The following is a 20767-nucleotide window of genomic DNA, read 5'->3' on the forward strand; positions in this document are numbered from 1 at the left end:
GTAGGCTGTTTCTATTGGCAAACCAACACATGAATGGCTTTGGATGTTGTAGTGAACTCTGCACAGAGAGGTGTTGAGCAGTGGGGAATAGTTATACCTGATGCTGATGCAGGGAAACAGCTGACAGGTGTTGCTGCTGTACTATTTCCTGACCCACTTTCATTTTCACAGCACATTTAGGAAATGAGTTTGGATTTGTTAAAGTTGACATGGGAAACTGGACTTTGTTGAATTTAGTTGATTCGTATGTACCTACAGTAGCGTGAAAAAGTCAGAGACCATCCTTTACTTATATACACTGAACTATCACTGGATTAGGAACACCTACCTTGTATCTACACGCATTGTCCATTTTATCAGCTCCACTGACCATACAGGAGCACTTTGTAGTTCTACAATTACAGACTATAGTCCGCCTGTTTTTCTGCATACTGCAGGGTGAAACGATGATAAGAATGTATGAGGGGAAACAGCTGGACTAGTCTGCATTTTTTGTGATGCTGACAAATTAATAATATGCAATCAATCGTCAATTTGATTGGAATATTTTGCAGGAAGTCAAGGATAGCCCTTTGTTAGAGTAAAGTTAAGATAATTATGTACAATGTAATATACAGTCTCCAAAATGGCATCTAAGAAACATTCTTCTCATCCTCTAATAACCCCAACTCCTCTTTCCTTTACAAGTCCCCCTTATCTTTCACACGACTATCTCTCTCTCTCCTCCGCCTTCCCATTAGAAGTAAGTTGGAGTGTTGAAACTTGAAAAAAGCCAGCAGTAGATTAAACACAAACAGTGAGAAGGGTTTAACTCACATTAATGAAAAGTGTAAGACACAAAGCCTAACTTCTGTTAGTTTTTAATAAAGACTAAGACTTCACTGAGGTTTCTTTATTTGACTCAATATAGTTGCAAAGTTAAAGATCTTGTTACAAGATTTTTTGTGAAATGTAAATAGTTGGTGTTCTAGAGACTCTGACATGGCACACTGCACTGTGGCATTTCTTTATGGAAGTACATGGCATGAATGGAATTCATTAAATATATTGGGATTTTAGTGCACCCTGATGATTCCTATACACTTAAAATTGTTCTGCAAGGGTTTATAAAGAAAATGGTTCTACATGGTTTCAAAAACAAAAGGGAAAATGACATTTGTGAATACCCCAACAAGTAATGGGTGAGGGTGAAGTTTTTCCAATGGGATGGTGGTCATGTAGCATATCAAATAAGACCAGAATTGTCAGAAATCAATTGCTGCAAATAGATTTCTAATTTCTCTTATTGTTCAAAGTTATCAACCCAGAAAATCAACACTTTTATTGTTAATTACAGACTCATTACAGGCTTGTTATAGGATTGACCAGACCCTTAATGTTCAGTGCCATCTTTGGACAGAATAGATGGGAACACTGTTTCCTGTAGCATTGTCAGGCAGTTAAATGATTAAATAGTATATGAAAGGTTCTTCAGATTGATGGAGAGTATGCTATGGATGGTTCTATATAGCACCATTTAGAAAAAAAAATGTTAAGTTGTAACTGCTTTTAGTACCATATAGAATCCTTTTCTAAATGGTGTTATATAGAACCATCTATTCCACATTCCCCATCAGTCTGAAGAACCCCTTCATGATGCAAAGAACCAATTAATCATTCTTCAAGTGTTCAAAACCATTTTCTTTACAAAAGAACCCTTCTAGAACCATAATTGTGTAGGTAATTCCATGTTTGAAAAGATCCCACTGTAAATATGTCATCCTGTGTGTACTGAGCAGTTTTTAAAAGACATTTATCCCTTATTTACAAGACTCTAATTGTGATACAGTCTGATTCATAATTTGAACCATACAGTGGTTGCTGACATCTGGTAGTAGACACAGATTCAGTAAATTTTATTGTTAGTAAAACAAGTTTTTTTGAAACTTACTTTGTGGCAGTATGTGTGCGTGCTGCAGTGATATGTTACCCAGTTGAAATCCACACCTCTTCATCACTAGTCGGTTAGAAGTAACACCTACCAGTTTTAATAAACAGGGCACCATAGGACATTTTTCCAGACAGTTTGGTGTTCTGCCATCTTTTTTCAACATCTCAATAGTATAAGCTTATTGGACAGGGATCAAGAAAGACTTCATTTTGAGCAGGAATATGAGAAGCCAGCAGGAAAGTGAGTATTGGCTCCCCGTGCACCTGGACCAAATGGGTTCGATCTGTCTGTATGACATCAGTATGGGCTCAGTATGTTTCTTTCACTCAGGTTGGACACAGTGGAGCTGGTCTGAGATGTGTTTGGGCACTCCTCTGAGAGGACACCCTATTGTTGTGACCTCCACAGGCTGATTAAAAGCAGAACCATCAAAGGAAACACTGGAAATGTCAGCTTACAAGGCAGCCGTCACCCTGTGCCTGAACCAAATCAGGAGCAGCTTCCCACTGAAACTCATTCTCCTTCAGTTGATCCTCTGAGGGGAGCAATTTAAGATTTGCCAACTTCTGGAGAAATCCCTGTGTTTTAAATTTACTGTTCAGAGACAGCAGATCACAGAATGTTTTAACATAACTTTTTGGTTGGAGGAAAGCTTAAAAATGGTATCTGCATGACATAAAGCTACATATCCAAACCTCAACCGTCTTAGATCTCCAGCTTAAGAAATACGAGGCTCCCCCTCACTTTTACCCTCAGCCGCCCAGATGTGTTTCTACACTAGCAGAGACCACATTACAGGTTTAACCACAGTTTGCCTCTCGTCATAACCAAGTGCAGGGAGCGTCATGATCAGTGTGTGTGAGATGTGTGTGTTTTTGTGAGCTTGCTACACATATGTGTAAATTTATAGCAGACACCACAAAGTGTCTGTCATTGGTAATACAAGGCCATGATCACAATATAACTTCATTTGAGGTCTTCTTTCAGTACCAAGCCCTGATAAAGCATCATGTTTCCTTTAACAAAATTTAAGTGAAAGATTTTGAGGTGGGAATCTGATGTAAATGATGCCACAAAAGGTTATTTGAGTGATGCTATAGAAAAACCACATGTAGTTCCATATAAATCTATAAGTGTTGAACATTTAAAGAACTGTCCTTAGATATAAGGGTTCTGTAGCCGTTTGGTAATTCTTTCAAGAATGTTTACATTATATGGAGGTTCACATAGCTTTAAAAAGATACTTAAAATGCACCAACAAAACCAACAAAAATTTTTAAAAATGGCTCACAAACAGAAAATCCACTGAATAAATGTGGACCCAACATGAGCATGATTTTTACATGCATAATCACTAACAGTGATTAAATTTTGCTGTTTTTTTAAAGAATAATTTTTACCTATTTGTGAACTATTGAAATTTTTAGAGTAATATATATCACAGTTTTGATTCTGTGTCCATACAGGTATTATCAGAGTTGCTACACCTCAAAATGTTAAACATGTACCACCATTTTAAATCACCCTCTAATAGAATGATTTAGAGTGGTTAATGTTTATAGCAGAGCCCTTAAAAAACATATATCAGCCATTTTCATTTTTTAGTAGCTCTGCTTGCTCATCCAGTCTTGGCAGTGGAAATAAACACTTTTTTAACAGAAACATGTATTTAAATGTATAAATATGGACTAATCAATGGTGCCACAGTGGCAGAACAATTAGTGTCACCATCACTGGGGATGTGGTTTCAAACCCTGCCTCATGTGACTTTCAGTAAGGTGTTCTCCCCATACCTGTGTGGAATTTCCTCTGGGCTTTTCCCACAGTCCAAAAATACGTGTTGGTATGTAGACTGGCTGTACAGGTGTCCATAGGTGTGTGATGCCTTGTGAAGGACTGGCACCAAGGCCATGGTGTGTTTCTATAGGTTTAATAAGGATGCTGTGCAAAATGTAAAATTTAAAGCGAAAGCGATAATATGCAAAACATACCTAATTACAAACAATACAAAGACCACATTTGAAATGGTGAAACTGAAAATTTTTATTTACTTGTCCTTTTTAAATGTAATGCAAAACAATGTTTTTCAGGGAAGGCATTGCTTATTTTAGAAAAAAAGCCAATCCACATTCTGCATTGATTACAACAGCAGTGACCCCTAGTAAAAGAGAGGTGTTAAACTAGACCTGTTGAAAACATTTGATGCATTACAAAATTGAAAAATACTATCACAAAGATTTAAAGTTTTTGGCAGCAGAATTTGAATATTAAAGAATAGGAAAATATTTCACTTTCAAAACTCGAACAACTGGTCTTCTCAGTTCCCCAACATTTACAGTATTAACAGAAGGGGTGATTCAACACAGTAGTAAACATGTACCACCATTTGTGTAACATGTTGCTGCCATTAATTACAAATTATTTTTTCTAAATTTTCTAACATTTCTAAATGTTGTCATTTTACAGTTTACAATTAAATGTAGGTTTTAAATCATTTGCATATTATTTCATTTTATTTATTTATTTATTTTTTGGCATTTTGTTCAGTGTTTGATATATTCATTCATTCATTGTCTGTAATCACTTATCCAGTTCAAGATCACTTGGGTCCGGACCTACCCGAATCACTGGGTGCAAGGTGGGAACACACCCTGGAGGGGGTGCCAGTCCTTTGCACACACTCACACATTCACTCACACACTCAAATATATGTACATTTTTGAGTCACCAATCCATCCACCTACTGTTTTTGTACAGTGGGAGGAAACCGGTGCACCCGGAGGAAACCTACACAAATACAGGGAGAACACCCCAACTTCTCACAGGTAGTCACCCGGAGCGGGACTCGAACCCACAACCTCCAGGTCCCTGGAGTTGTGTGACTGCAAGACTACCTGCTGCGCCACCGTGCAACCCGCCGTTTGATAAATACTAGTTTTAAATTGGGATGAATGACAGTAAATAGTGTTATTTAATCCACATCACCCCCAGAACACACTTACTTTCTATCAGTGGTCAAACACTTTACTCTCTTGGATATTCACAATACTGCTGAGAGGACTAAATATTTGAGCTGTTTGGAGAGGGTTGAATGAGATATCATGTGTCCTTGAAGCAGACGTAGAGGATTCTGTTGTTGTTTTTCTTGGTGGACTCTCCAGACAGGGTTCTGCACATTTTTAGTGTGGTCGTGGTGCTCACACCTTTTTGTTTCAGTGAGTGTGTGTGTTCATGCTCCATTGTGCTGCACTAGGGCACTTCTTATGCAATGAACATCCTGTAGCCAAAACTAAGCTGTAGACAAACCACTGTCTGTGCCATGTACCTGTCTGAGCTTCCATTTATTCAGTTGCTGTTGACTTGTTATGGGGGATGGCCCCCATCATACCCATTGTGCTATATGAAGGGCTTGAAGAAGTATGTTTACCTATGCTATTTCCATCCTGTGTAAAAGTAACAATCGTCCAATAAATCAACGTCCTGTCTATAGTTGTCTTGATTTTTTTTAGCTAAAATACACATGCTCGGCTAATTTATATTTCTGAATGTGTACCTATAGTGAATGGACATTCAGCATGATTTCTGCCATTGAGAGTTTAGCAACAAGTGGCATAAATTTTGGATTAAGAGTCTGTTTGGCAGGGCCGTACACTTGGAAGAAGCCTTGATGGAAAGGAACCAGTCATAAGATTGCTGGCACACAGAGTATGGTTTTGACTATCAAAGCCAAGCAATGAAGCCTTAGATCTTTGGCATGAGTAGAGTTTGTTGCACTTTCAATGTTCTTGGTTGGAGTAGTCCATCTTATCATCGCACTGCATATCCCTGCTGAGCTATTTCACTTGTTTTATTCCACTGGCTCAGTCACAACACAACCTTCTAAACTGTCCTCCTTTTTTTCACATTTTCAGAGTCTTTTTTCGTAATTAAGCATAACAGTTATTCTGTAACCATTATGTTGCCTTATTCCACCCCTTCTTTATTTACTGTTGTGTGTGGTAAAACACAGAGTCAAAGCCAAGACTTTACTGAATGACAAACATTGTTGGTTAAATAGACGTTCAAGGCATATACACAGTATATATTTGTCATGTACATTTATGTATGTTTATCATTTTTTCCCCCAAAATACACTTTTTCCCTCTTTTCCTTGAAAATGTGTTACACTCACACATATGTCAGGGCAAAACACTTTCCCACCATTGTCCACTTGATGTCGTATTCAGTGACACATTAATGGAGTGCGATTCATTATCCTCAGCTTTATAAGCTACATCTCAAATCACTGAAATATGCTTGCCTTTAGCTAATGATCACTCCACAGGGACCTCTGTTCATAAGCCGAATGCTGATCACTGCTGGTTTGTCCATCACTGGCAAATAGTGGCAGCCAAAATGCCTTGCTGTGGTTACCCACTTGAAATGCATAAGGTTTTCTTTCACATGTATTTTCCCCTCTTTATTGTGCTCCATCCAAGTCAAAGACCAGATGTTTAACCTGTTTCTCTCTGATATCTCAAACCAGTGGATTCCTCCACCATATGCAGCCATTGGTGGTTCATCTCAAGGTCAGACTTTTGGAAGACAGGCTGATTAGGAGCAGTGGAACAACCTACCAGATACAAAAACATCTAAATATCTAGAATCATTCAGCAAGAATTCTGCTTTGTTCCTATTAGAATTGGTAATGCAGCATGTCTGGATTCTGATAAATTTTCAAAGGAATGTATGCATTTTTTCCCCCAAATAATGTTTTGTCTGTGTTGTTTTGGCTCCTCCTTTTTGTTGTGTCTGTTGTGTAAACATTTGATTTAGTTGAAGTTTAGTGTATGATCTGTATTCCTATTGGGACTAAATAGATATTCAACATGGGATTGAGATACAAATCTAATTCTCAGAGAGCTGCAAAACCTAAGAGACACAGTTCCATTTGTACATGGAATGAGGCTGGTGTGACTTTGGAAAAGCCTTCAGTGCTCAGGTTGTGTTAAACTGTAGTTGCAGGTCCTGACACCAAATGTAAAAGAGACTTCACCTGATTTTTCTGATCAATGTTGAAAATGACCTTTTGACCTCTCTTTGTCTACCCAAGCTATGTAGGACTACACAAAAACAAACAAACAAACAAACAACCAAACAAACAAAAAACAGGTGCTTTCTCTCAATGCAGAGTTAAATAAAACGAACCAATTGCCGGTCTTCATTTAGCGGTTCCTGCCTGCTGTGAGACTAGATGGAGGGCCAGTCAAGGGGAAATGTAAGCTAATTATCTCCACACTGATTTGATGTCTATGTAACATTCTCCTGATCAAGGACACATGTAGACTAATTACGCAAAGAGCGTTTGGAAGCTGCTTCTTGGCCACTGAAGTTTGGATGGGTGGGTCTCAAGTTCACATTCTGTTGATTAGGAACCGATGGAGCAGTTAGTAGGAGAAATGGGTGATAAGGAAAAACGGAACATAATGCTACTTGAATTTCCATGTTATGAAATCTGTCAAATAATATTTTGGTTTTCTTAGATTATCAGAAATTTAATGCAGGTGGTCAGTGCATTAGGTTAATTCTGGAGACCTACCATATACACAGAAAAGCATATGATCATATTTTAACCAAAATAAGAATAAACTGTCATATTGCTCAAAGGTGCAATATCTGACATTTATATAATAACAGAAGCAAACAACTATAGATCCACTGGAGGGTTTTATATTAAATTATGTTCACTGATCACAGATGAGGCACTGTTTTCACTTAAGGCAACATAGTATGTTTATGGTAATGCATTTGCACTTAAAATAAAGGTTTTTATGTGTTTTTCCTTTTTGAGTGAAGGCAGTAAGTTAATTGTCTGATCTTGTTCATCACAGTCAATTATGCTGGCTCAATTTCATGTAACTGGTCTGAAATGTGTTTTCAAACTGCACACAAACCAAATCATGGTTAGGTATGATCAGGGCTGAGACCAGCTCGTTTGGTCAGACCAAATATTGGTCCTTTGCTCTGGGCCTTGGTCTAAGGCACCTTTCATGCCTGCTGTTTTGGTTTGGACCAAACAAAGCAGATGTGAAGCACACTAAGAGCTGCTGAAGGCTTCCAACATGACACTGAAATCCTGTTTCTTCTCTTCAGTGTGTGACTTGATGGCTAAATAATGTCCTATATCTGTTTTCTTTATTGACTGGCTGTAGTTGGCATGATTTCTTGTTGCTGAGTTCAATGAGCTCATCTGCTTGATGCATACGAAGCATGTTTTTTTTTTTTTTGCTCTGGTGCTCTAGTGTGATATCCACTGACAGAATGTCATAATTCACCTTTAATGACTAAAGATCAAATGCAGAACCTAAAAAGTAATAGTTACAATATAATCTATGTGGTTTTCTTTGGATAATTGCAGTGTAAGTCTACACTGGCACTTGGTTTAAGTGGGCCTATAAGAAATAAAGCCACTTTCTGGCTTTTTTCTGGAGCTCTCCTCCTCCTGTCCTTCGTAATTGTTCAGCCCTCTCTCACTTCAAAGGGCATAACCAAACTTATGTTGTATCTATATATTTAGTATGTTTATCAGGCTGAAACCAGCAGAAATGGAGGGATTATATATTTGAGTGGAAAATTATGATCTAATTCATTAGTAAACATAGCCTGAAATTGCTAGAATGGCTTGTAACATTCTCACACAATAATAAAAACAGCAATATATGGTCTAATATATGGTCTAATATTTTATAAGGAGAATCATTAGCTAGACTAATATTATGCTAGAGATTTTAAATAATGTCTTTAAATGGTATATATAGGAAATGGTATATAAGCCATGCAGCTGGCTGTGAACTTCTTTCATTAGTTTGTATTAGCAATTTTAGTGTGGAATTTATGGTTAGCTATTGGGATACTCTCGTCATAAATGTGTACAGCTGATTCAGAATATTTTAGCCAATGGTTAGTTATGATCAACTGTTTAAAAAACGGACGGTTGTGGGTTCGATTGTTCGAGTGCTCTGGTTTCCTCCCACAGTCCAAAAAGCACACGTTGGTAAGTGTCCGTAGGTGTGAGTGTGTGAGTGAATGTGTGTGTGTGTGTCTGTGTTGCCCTGTGAAGGACTGGCGCCCCCTCCAGGGTGTATTCCTCCCTTGCGCCCAATGATTCCAGGTAGGCTCTGGACCCACCGCGACCCTGAATTGGATAAGCGATTACAGATAATGAATGAATGAATGTTTAAAAAACTTTTTTCCTCCTGCATGAACATTATTACAGTACTTCCTTCTAGTCAGTATGTCATTGGGCGGCACGGTGGCTTAGTGGTTAGCACGTTCGCCTCCCAGCGCTGGGATCTTGGGTTCAAGTCCCATCTGGGTGGAGTTTCCATGTTCTCCCCGTGTCTGCATGGGTTTCCTCCAGGGTCTCCGGTTTCCTCCCACAGTAGGTGAATTGGCTTCTGTCTAATAACTGTCCTGCTGTGTAAGTGAATGAGTGTGTATGTGTGTGTGCCCAGATATGGATTGGGTCCTAGTGCCCAATGCAGTCCTCCAGGTGGACGGTCGTTCCTGTTCGAGAGTACGCTGTGCGTGTTTAGCTGCCGCTTCTCGCCAGTGTGTGTTCTGAGCAGTGTGGATTGTAAAGCGTCCTTGGGTATCTAGAAAGGCACTATATAAGTGTAACGATAGATAGATCACTGATGGTTAACTAATGTTCCACATAGAATTATCTGAAGCCCATTACATTGTCTTAACACTGTTCATGTCTGCATATGCTGGACATAAGCCAGTGCTCCTTATATATGATGTGTTAGGATAAACACTTGGCTTCTAACAAGCTGTGGCCATTTTGAACTCCTATGACATGTGTAGCATGTAAGAAACCTTGTGACAGATGTGGTCATATTGCCATGTAGCTCACTACAGAGCTCCCATGGGTGATGTGTACCTTGTATTTTAGGATAGACATGGCCTCAGCATGCTGGAAACTAGCACCCTTCCCCATAGACCAATCCCAGCTGTGTACACAGTGTGCAGAGGTGCTGAATATGCTGCACGCTACATGTCCACTGGGAACAACACTATGGTCAGACCACCCAGGACTCAGAGTTTAGCCATTGAAGGGCTGGGGCACAGAGCAAGGATCAGGCTAAACCCTCTCTTCTCCCCACTTTCAATCCTCTGGCTTTTCCCTGGCTTTCAGTCTCATACTGAATCTGATTGAATCCTGGAGTAGTTTCACATGGTGGTCCTTTTCTGTGTGTGGTATATGAAGTTCACACCACTCAGGAGAGCGCAGTTAAACGGTAGAACAATAGTCATTCAAATTCATTTCTAAAATACCAGCATTGCATTAGCAGTTTGACCCTTGCTGTTACAGAATGGAGATTTATGGTTGTAAGCTAGCAAACAATTGTGTTATAGAAAGAGATTATTATCCAATTTATGAACACTATAATTATTCAGACTTTATGAAAACACTGGGATGGGTGGACAGATTTGGAATAACACAATGTATGTGTCCCAGGCATATGATTAGGATACTGGAATAATAGTCTGGATATATGAAGGCATCAGAGGTTTGGTACCACTGGCCAAAGTCATCTCTTTGTATTTTAGGTCCAAAAGAAATAAAGTAGAGTGAGCTTATGAATGACACAAACATTTCCATTGGAATATATTGTCATTGCACTAAAACCAGCTCTTGATTACCTGTTTCAGAGATACTTTAAAAAGGTATTTTTTTAATATAGTTACGCACTATTACTTTGGCTCTTTCATTTAAAACTATATTGACCTTTCTTTTTCAGAGACAGATTAGGCCTGGTTTGAGAACAGAAGTCGTTTTTAATGTGGTGATCCCAGCAGTCACCGACTTTAGTCCACAACAGTGCAATAAACAATTTTCAAAAAAAATATATATATATATTATAGTTGACTTTTAAAGTTCACAACAGACAAGAAAAAGCTTTTAAAAGTATAAAGCACATGGAAGAAGTAAAGCTAATTTGTTTCAATTTGTCTCATGCTTCTTGCCAAGCTGTTTTGAGGGATTTACTGCTTTGTTAGTGTGTGTGAGAGCTGGTTGTGTTTATATGTTGCTGTCTGCTGCCCTAGTGCAGACATTTTGCTCCCTGGGGAGTTTATCTGTATATGTCATCATGACCTGGACACCAGTCACCATGATCTCAGGTCATGTCTGGAATAGAAATTTACATGACATTCTACATATGCATGCACATGCATACCCACAAACACGCCCCCCCCCCCCACACACACACATACACCATACTCAGAAGCACTAAAGAATTGTGTTTTGTCATTAAAAGTATTGAAATTATCATTTATGCTCTTACTTGCAAAGACTCATTATTCATGCCAGGAGTCAGCCTGGTCCTCTGGGAATCAGGAGTAAAAACAGGTTAAGTCACTTACTTAAGCAGGTTAAGTAGAGCTAAGTCACATTTGATTTCAGCATGTCATGATAAATGTATGGAACCTGGGTAACATACAATTGATCAAATTTTACCTTGTAAATGTGCAGAAGTCAATTTTAACCCAACTTTTATAGATTAGCTCATATACACATTTTTGCATGCTCTTATTAAAAACAAAAAATTATGTATTATTTAAAAACCAACCAAACAAATAATTCCAACTTACGTAATGATCTATCAGTCATAACATTAAAATGACATCCTTGTTTTTATACTCATGATCCATTTTCCAGCACCCTTTACCTTACAGGCACACTTTGCTGTTCTGCAATTACTGTAGTCATTCTGTTGTTATGAATTCAGTGACAACTAAACATGGGGAAAAATCAGTTCACTATAGTACTGTGATACATTACCTTATTGTATTCTTTACTGTATAAAAGATATACAATATTTATCATATCCTGCAATATTTACTAGGGTCTTGACAAGTTACATTTGATTAAATTAATTACTCAGAACTTGTGAACTGGTGGGTTGGCACACTATATTCAGTATTCAAAATAGGAAAATATATATAAAAACACAAAAATATGAAAATTGTATTTTGAATAAAGTAATACATGATAATGTATCCTCTTCGTCAATGATTCCAACCTCTACAACTGCATCTAGACAGATCAGTTAAAAGTGAGTGAATTGAACTTCATGATGAATGACTTCTTTGTAAATACAGAGTACTGTGTGCACACTGTTTGGTGATAATGAATGGAAATTTGGCTCTAATTAATCTACAGAAGAGGTTACACAATATACAGATGAATGAATGTTTCCCTTATGCAATCCTATCATCAGAATATGGCAGGAGTGTGGGGAATTTGATGGGCCATTGGGTTTGGTGTTAGAGATGCTTTACTAATTCTTCCAGGCTGATCCACACTGTCAGTGGGAATTGAGTAGGCCAGGTGCACTAATAAAGATATTTCCTGTACAAAAACACACATTACACATAAACCCTCGTTTCCTCACCAGGATCATCTCCCAGAACGTTACAAATGGGGCCATTTATTGTGAGCTTGTGGAGTATCTTTGCATCTATGAAACAGACTTCTGATATTTTTTTTCTTTTTTTCCCCTTTGTGGTACTCATTGGGCTCATTTTTTATTTTTTTGTGTAGGAGGTCTGACAACACAGTGAGTTAAAGTGAAACCCATAACATGAATGGATTATGAGGAGGTCTCTATCTACTTTAGGATGTCTCCTGAAGGGCTTAACAGTTAGAAGTACAGCACATATGAATGGCCTTGACTTCTCATTAACTGTGGATATAAAAACCTTTATCTGAGGTTAAGGAACAACATTAACTCCAGGTCATTGAATTTGTTACAAATGACTAAATTCTCATCTGTTAATGTTTATAAAGGCTCAGTTTGAAGCTTTGTGAATGGTAGGGCCTCTTTCATGCCTGTGATAGCATCTGAGACCACTATGGGTGTGGGGGCAGTTTGAAAGCCACTCAGAATCAAATAAAAGGCTCTGCAAAGAGAGGACGATTGTACTCATCTCACGCCAGCCGTGTTGATGAGATCCAGCCGTGTGATCTCACGCTGTCTTCCTTCAGTGCTTCCTTTCCACCATCATCTAAACATCTGCAGACAGCAAGTGCTTCAGCGTTTATAATGACCAATCACTGAATGCCAACCACTGTAGCCTCTCGGGTAATGTCTACCCTTTGAAGATATTTTCTCTGATGAGGAAGTGGCACAAGTACATTTAGAATAAAAGTGACACTTGATCAGCACGAAAGAGCCCCATGCAATTTGCCTTTACAGAACAAGGCACATCAAATAATTAAAAGGGCTGACTTCACACCATCTGCACTGAAAGCATAGTCCAGCGAGTTGATATCATCATTATTTGAAGGCTTTTTGCTGTATAGTAAACCAGGCTGAATCTATTACAAATGACATGTTGATTGAAATAAAGGCACTGTAAAGGAAAATGTTTACACGGCATTAGAATGCATCAGTGTGAAGTGATCAAAGCTCAAGCAGAAAGAGTGTGATTCATAAGACTCTGAACTTGATTAGACATGATGCATTCGTGTCTGAATTTGATATATTTTAAAATACAACATGAAAGGAATTCTTCCTTTTGCTAATACGTTTTAGTTGTGGATTGATTAGAGTATTCAACATTGTAGTGCAACATTTAATACACTAGCCACAAGTTAACATGCTAGGTCCAAGATAATGCGCTAAAGTGCTGACATGTTACAGACACACACACACACACACACACACACACACACACACACACACACATTGTGAGACAATGACACAATACAATTTGATTTAATATAGTTAATTCCAATACAGTACATGGTTTTGTTATATCAGCACTTAGCTTTTGTAAGTGTTTGCAACCCAGCCCTCGGACCACCTCCCCATCATAATACCCATAGAATGATCAATCAGCAGATGTAACCAGTTAAAGTCAGTTAAAAAAAAGTCTCTTTGCATGCTGGAGACCTGTCTAATGTGTTTACGAACCTTAATAAGTAAGTGTCAGTGAACCTGAAAACAAGCAAACAAAGGGTCTCAGTGCGACATGCTAGGCTCTCACTCTTTCCTGGCTCATGGCATGGAAATGACATCCAAACATTTAAAATCACAAAAAAAGATGAGGCTCTTCCTGTTCCATAGATGGGTAATGCTGATTTACTTTTGCTGTTTCAGAATCCTTAAGGTGGAACTGATGCCGAATTCTGGAAACTGCTAAGTGCATGAAATTAAACACAGACTATGCTGCAAAACTAAACAACTAAAAAAATCACATGGGTTTCTCTGGTAATTCCAACAGTATTACCAGTCATATTTTTCTCTCAAACATACCTGAGAATTTGCTCAGGCTAATTGTTTACAATTTATTAAATATATCACAATGTGAAACAGCAACAACCATCTTAACATCTTTTCTTTTAACTTCTCTTTCTTCTCTCCAGACTCAGACCTCAGCATGCGGACCCTCAGCACGCCAAGTCCTGCTCTCATCTTCAGCCCAAGTCCTTCCCCACTCACTCCTCAAACAGTCCCAAATGGACATGAATCTCTGTCCTCTTCTCCTGGGATTCCTGGGGAAACTGTTGCCATGGTACACACTCCTCCTGGAACACAGGGCTGCAAACATCAATCCAAGACTCAAAATACAGCCTTCATTGACTTCCTACCAGACCCAGTACTCTTGCAGGTGTTTGCCCATTTGTCCACCCCACAGTTGTGCCGCTGTGCTCGAGTGTGTCGCCGCTGGTACAACCTGGCCTGGGACCCTCGTCTCTGGAGGGCCATCCAGCTTACCGGAGAGTCTCTCCATGCCGACCGTGCCCTGAAGGTCCTCACCCACCGCCTGTGCCAGGACACCCCTAACGTGTGCCTGACTCTGGAGACACTGGTGACTAATGGCTGTCGCAGGCTGTCTGACCGCGGCCTGCACGTGGTGGCTCAGTCCTGCCCAGAGCTGAGGCGTCTGGAAGTGGTGGGCTGCTACAACATCTCCAATGAAGCTGTGTTTGACGTAGTGTCCCGCTGTCCTAACCTGGAGCATCTAAATGTCTCAGGTTAGTTCAGCAGCAAAAGATTCTTAAATATTAATCATGAACAAAGACTGTGTGTGATTCTCTGTGTAGTGTATTATTAAGCATTGTGATTAGGGCTGGGCTAATTAGGGCTAATTCATTATCTATATATTGCAGGATGAAATGTTTCAATAACAATTATATGATTTTTAAACACATTTTCAAGATTTCAATATACATTATCTCTTGTCAGTTCAGCGCACTCAATTTAAAATATAGTTTAAAAATATTAATATTGACAAACCAATAGATAATTTTTGATGGTGATGTCATGTTTCTTATTAGTTCTTAGAAGTATTTTAGTGGATTTTATAATGTTAATATTGATATCGGACTTATATCTTATCGACCAAATTTAAGAAATATATTGTGATATAAATTTTGGCCCTTATCTGCCTTATTTATCCATCGACATTGCTAGAACTCTCATCTGATTTTCATGCATTTTATTTTGTAATGCTGTCACCATGACAGTGTTTCCATGCCTGCATGCAGCTGTTGGTCGCGTAGCATTCTAAGGCATGGAACGATAGTTTCAATGCCAAAATTATAATGCAGCTCTATCTGGGTTTCATTATGCAACTTTCTGAATAATTCATAGGAAATATAATATCTAAAGAAGCATATGGTTTATGGGATTAAAAATTCCCAAATTATCAGCAACACATCCCAAACCTATGCTTTGTCCTCTTTAAAAATAATTTGTTAATGCTGTTACCAAAAAAAGCTGCACCAAGAGCGATGGTTTTTCTAGCAAAGGATGTATTTCCATGTTGTGCAATCTCTACAAACATGGCTTAGTCAGACAGAATGTATTATCAATTGATTACTCTGGAGCACAATCTATATTTCATACTGTGGGGTAGCTGCCATCATACATCACGCTGCCATGTACGTTTGTGGGTTTGCTGGGAGAGTAATTCATAGCAGCGCTGTTTTTCTGGGAAAAGCATTATAAATCTGGGGAATCATTGCCAGTCCTAGAGTTCCCCCTGGGGGATAGAAGGGTCTGCCTTTCTCTGAGAGTCTGAACCTCAAGGAGAGCAGAAGCTTTGGTCTGTTGCTTTCATTAATGGACTGACACACTTGAGAAGCCCATGGTGGGCAAAGCTAGTGGAGGACCATTCAAAAAAGGAAGTAAACCCTTTGTCATAAATAGGCCATATTTGTTGTGGTTGTCCGTGCTGAGAGAGAGTGATAAAAAGCCCATATCACTTCACATGGAAGAAAAGCAGATGCTGGAACATTTCCATCTATATTAAATTTTGCCCAGCGCTTTCCTATTTCTTTTTATTTTGCTTTGAATTCTCTCCAGTGTCTTTATGTTTTTCACCCAGAGTTCACAAGCAGAAGTTAAACACGAGCCAAGACCTTAGAGATTAAAATGATACATAACCTTTTTCTTTTGGCAGCTGTTTATTGATGGCAAACCTCCATCTCACCATTTTGATCTTTTGGCACAGTAACAACAGGAAACACACTGGATGCTGTGGACATACTGAACTTTTGGTTTGTGGATGTGTATTTTAAAACAGAATATCCCTTAAATCCTTAAATAATAATCTAAAATGTAACTTTAACTGTCAATGGATTTAATATCTTAAAAATCTTAGGAGGAAGTGGTAGCCTTAAGCACAGTTTAATGTTCTTTTAAACTCACACACTTTCTCATCTATGTGCAAAGTGTATTACTCAAAAATAATAACTCCTCGAAATCCAAGGCTTATACCATATTAAGGCGTATTATTCAGTAATTACATGGAAAACCATACAAACTGACTCAGGATACAGGATACTGAATAGAATTAAATGTGCTGTTTTTGTTGAGCCTTTAAAATTGATACATGTCTTTCTTGAAATGCTGCCCAGTGCTAAAAAAAGTGCAGTAACAATTTAATTTTTTAACTTCAGTGTCAACAGCCTGTTACATTTGCTGTAGTCTTAATGTGCAGTTATATGCAGACATGCTCTTGTACTTGATGTTAGACTAGTTCCATTTATGGGCTGTGTGCTCATTTCATCATTCATTTGATTTATTCATTTTTTGTAACCGCTTTTTGTTCATACACTCACTCACTTTTGAAAAATGAATCCGCTACTAAAGTGTTTATTGAAATGTGGGAGGAAACCAGAGCAGGTGGAGGAATCCCACACAGACACAGAGAATACACCCAAATCCTCACCTGAGGTGTGGTTTGAACCCACATCCCCATTGCCACATGAGAAAAATCTAACTAATATCAGTTTTTAACATATATATGATTTTATACTCAAACAAACACAAAGATAAGAGATGAGTGTCTTTATTATCATTAAACATCAGTATTACGCAATTTTGTTGACAGCCTTTCCAAGAAGCAGAACATATATTTACAAATTTATATGAATGGCAGAGTAAGCAACAATATAGTATGTAATAGTCTTTGAGGTACATACTGCAATATAAATTTAAATTACAATTTTACAAGCGGCAGTGTGAGTAGCGATGAATCCAAGGTTACAGCATATTTGTTACATTTCTATTTGACGAGAAGTTGAAAGTTGTGTTACTGTATAAATATGGTGCAATCTGTATGTATGTCAAGGGGGAACTGAAATAAATATCCATCCCATAATGGCCAAGCCCATTACTGTCCATTCATAAAGTTCTTATGACCATATTTTCCAAATTCCAGGAGTGCATTAGGACAAACCCAGTGGATCTGAAGAAATTCAAACATTCCCGTTTCAGCTCATATTTCCTGCCTAGGACTACAGAGCGAGTTTAAAAAGAAAGCAAAAATAAAGTGTCTTCGAAATATGATACAGATTTATTCAAAAAGCATTATCTGTGCTGCAGGTTTTTAATCTAAACAAGGTGCAGCACACACCATAGGAGAGACTGGGTTTCAGATCTGATTGGATACCTCAGCTTAAGACATGATATGGATGTTATGGATCCTTTTCAAAGCAGCACTCACAACTACTGAAACAAATTTTAACCCTGTTTTCTTGCTTCTTTGTCCTCAAGGCTGCCCCAAAGTAACCTGTATCAGCCTGAGTCTGGAGACCTCTGTGAAGCTGCCTCCCATCCACGGCCAGCAGACAAGCCTGCGATTCCTGGACATGAGTGACTGCAGCTCTCTGGAAGACGAGGGACTGCGTGCCATTGCTTCTCACTGTCCACGCCTTACACACTTGTACTTGAGGCGCTGCATCCGGCTGACGGACGAGGCACTGAGGCAGCTGACCCTGCACTGCCCCGGCTTGCGGGAGCTCAGCCTCAGTGATTGTCGGATGGTAGGGGACTTTGGTCTGCGGGAAGTGGCGCGTCTGGAGGGTCGCTTGCGATACCTGAGCGTGGCCCACTGCACACGCATCACTGATGTTGGGCTGCGATACGTGGCTCGTTACTGCCCTCGGCTGCGCTACCTGAACGCGAGGGGCTGCGAAGGCTTGACAGACCAGGGCCTGAGTCACTTGGCCCGAAGTTGCCCACGACTGCGCTCAGTGGATGTAGGCCGCTGCCCACTGGTGTCGGACCTAGGGCTGGAGGTTCTGGCGCACTGCTGCCCAGGGCTCCACAGGGTCAGTCTCAGAGGCTGTGAAAGTGTGACTGGGAGAGGACTGAGGGCACTAGCTGCAGGATGCCCTGAGCTGCAGATGCTTAATGTACAGGAGTGTGAGGTTCCCCCAGAGGCTCTTAGACTGGTCCGACGCCACTGCAGACGCTGTGTGATAGAACACACCATCCCAGCTTTTTACTGAGGAACATCGGACCACACCATGAGGTTCTGACAAGCGGATCAATCCACAGTCATATGCAAATGTTTAGTTTCCTCTGGTTGAATTTCATGTTTGAAAAAAAAATAGACATTTACCAAAGTGAACATATCGCTGCACATTTTAACACACTATTAAGTCATTATCTGTAACCGCTTATCCAATACAGGGTCGCGGTGGGTCCAGACCCTACCTGGAATCATTGGGCGCAAGGCGGGGAATACACCCTGGAGGGGGAGCCAGTCCTACACAGGGCAACACATTCACACCTACGGACACTACGGACACCAATCCACCTACCAACGTGTGTTTTTGGACTGTGGGAGGAAACCGGAGCACCCGGAGGAAAACCATGCGGACACGGGGAGAACACACCAACTCCTCACAGACAGTCACCCTGAGCGGGAATCGAACCCACAACCTCCAGGTCCCTGGAGCTGTGTGACTGCGACACTACCTGCTGCACCACCGTGCCACCCATTTTAACACACTATTACTGTTCAAATACTGAACTGAAAAAGTCTGGCGAGAAATTACTCATGAAATAGCTTAAAATTGGCAAATAAACAGTATAAGCATTAAAAATGTGCAGAAAACTTTATTCTCTGTACATAATCTGTTATTACATTCATCAGAACATGTAACTTGACTAGTGGTTCCCAAAGATTTGCATAGGACTGTACTTAGCTGCAGCTTTACTGTCAGTTGCTGTGGAACTGTGTGATGTATAAAGCCCTACTCAAGCTGAATTCATTGTACCTGGGGAGTTAATATAATTTAAGCTTTTAATATCTATGTTTTTATCTAGTAGAAAAGAAATACCACAAATACTTTATCCAGTATCAATAGGCTAGTCAAATTATGACACGTTACATTACAGAACCTCCTCTGGTAAAATGAACCCAGTTCAAATAGTGCTAAAGATGACTTTGTGTGCAATACGTGCCTCTGTTAAAATAGTTATGCAGTCCTTGCCTATAAGTGATATTTGTAATAGTATTTAACAGACAAAAGGGTTACATTACTATATAAGCTGGTATTCTAACATAAGTCTCATATTTTTGTCTGGGTCAAAAGATGGTGTTTGTCCACACATTTTTTAAAGGTTTTTGTTGAAATACTGAACTGACTTATGCTGGATCTGCAGCATCACCTCTGTCTAGAGTTGCTTTATTGCCTTTTATTTGCCAAAATATTTGTGTATAAGGCATTGGAGCTCAGTCCTGGACTGCACTTCCCTTGCACTGTTTACGCTCTCCCTTTTCTAACACACATATTTGAAACAGCTTATTCATATATTTTCAAGCAGGGAGAACAGAAACGTGTGCAGTGTAGGAGTTCTCACTGCAGGACTGAGAAAGGCTGTATAAAGGATAATTTCTGTACTTGTGACTTTTAGTCCCTGTATAATAATGTGCTATATGTGGTACTTGCACTTTAAAATTCATCTATGACAATCACTATGATTTTACTGAAAAGTGCCAACTTTATGTAGCTGTGTAAACTGAATTAAAATAGCCACTGATGATAACGGGAATATAGAATAAGGGAACATTTATGTGGGTGTGGTATGAAGAAATGATACAACAAAGCATTGCTGCTACAAATAAAGGGCTACTTATTTTACACCCCTTAAATATTTGACTTCTTTCATGTACATATATTTGTATATATTTGAATGCAGTTAAGTTTATTGCAACTGCTACATAAACCCTGTATATGGGATCATCATGAACAATACACAGTGTATTTCAGAATTGGAATTATTTCAGAGTAGTTCATCATGGTCTGCTGTTCAGTTTCTCCCACACAGAACGCCTGAAGCATTAACTGCATTCTTCTTAGGTTTCTCAAGCAGCAGACTGTGTCCAGATATGTGTGGAGACTCTTTGTAATGAGTGAATTCATCAATTTTAATTGTTCTCACAGGGGTTTTAACAGATGAGTTTATAAAATGAACAATCACTGGATTAGTAACTCCTACATTGTATCTACACTCATTGTCCATTTGATCAACTCCACTGACC

The 20767-nt window shown here is 39.2% G+C and overlaps 1 protein-coding gene across 1 annotated transcript in view; it reads left to right on the top strand.

Annotated features, from left to right (window-relative positions):
* The window catches only part of si:dkey-192l18.9 (F-box/LRR-repeat protein 7), a 39151-nt gene extending 18759 nt beyond the window's left edge, over positions 1-20392 (top strand). The window contains exons 3-4 of the mRNA XM_066683570.1: positions 14349-14960; positions 17989-20392. Of these exons, the coding sequence (XP_066539667.1) occupies positions 14349-14960; positions 17989-18725 (1349 nt within the window). The 3' untranslated portion in view covers positions 18726-20392. The remainder of the gene's footprint in view (positions 1-14348; positions 14961-17988) is intronic.
* The last annotated feature ends 375 nt before the right edge of the window (positions 20393-20767 follow it).

The sequence above is a fragment of the Hoplias malabaricus genome, chromosome 10 (genome assembly GCF_029633855.1).
Source record: "Hoplias malabaricus isolate fHopMal1 chromosome 10, fHopMal1.hap1, whole genome shotgun sequence".
In the NCBI taxonomy this organism is placed as follows: Eukaryota; Metazoa; Chordata; class Actinopteri; order Characiformes; family Erythrinidae; genus Hoplias; species Hoplias malabaricus.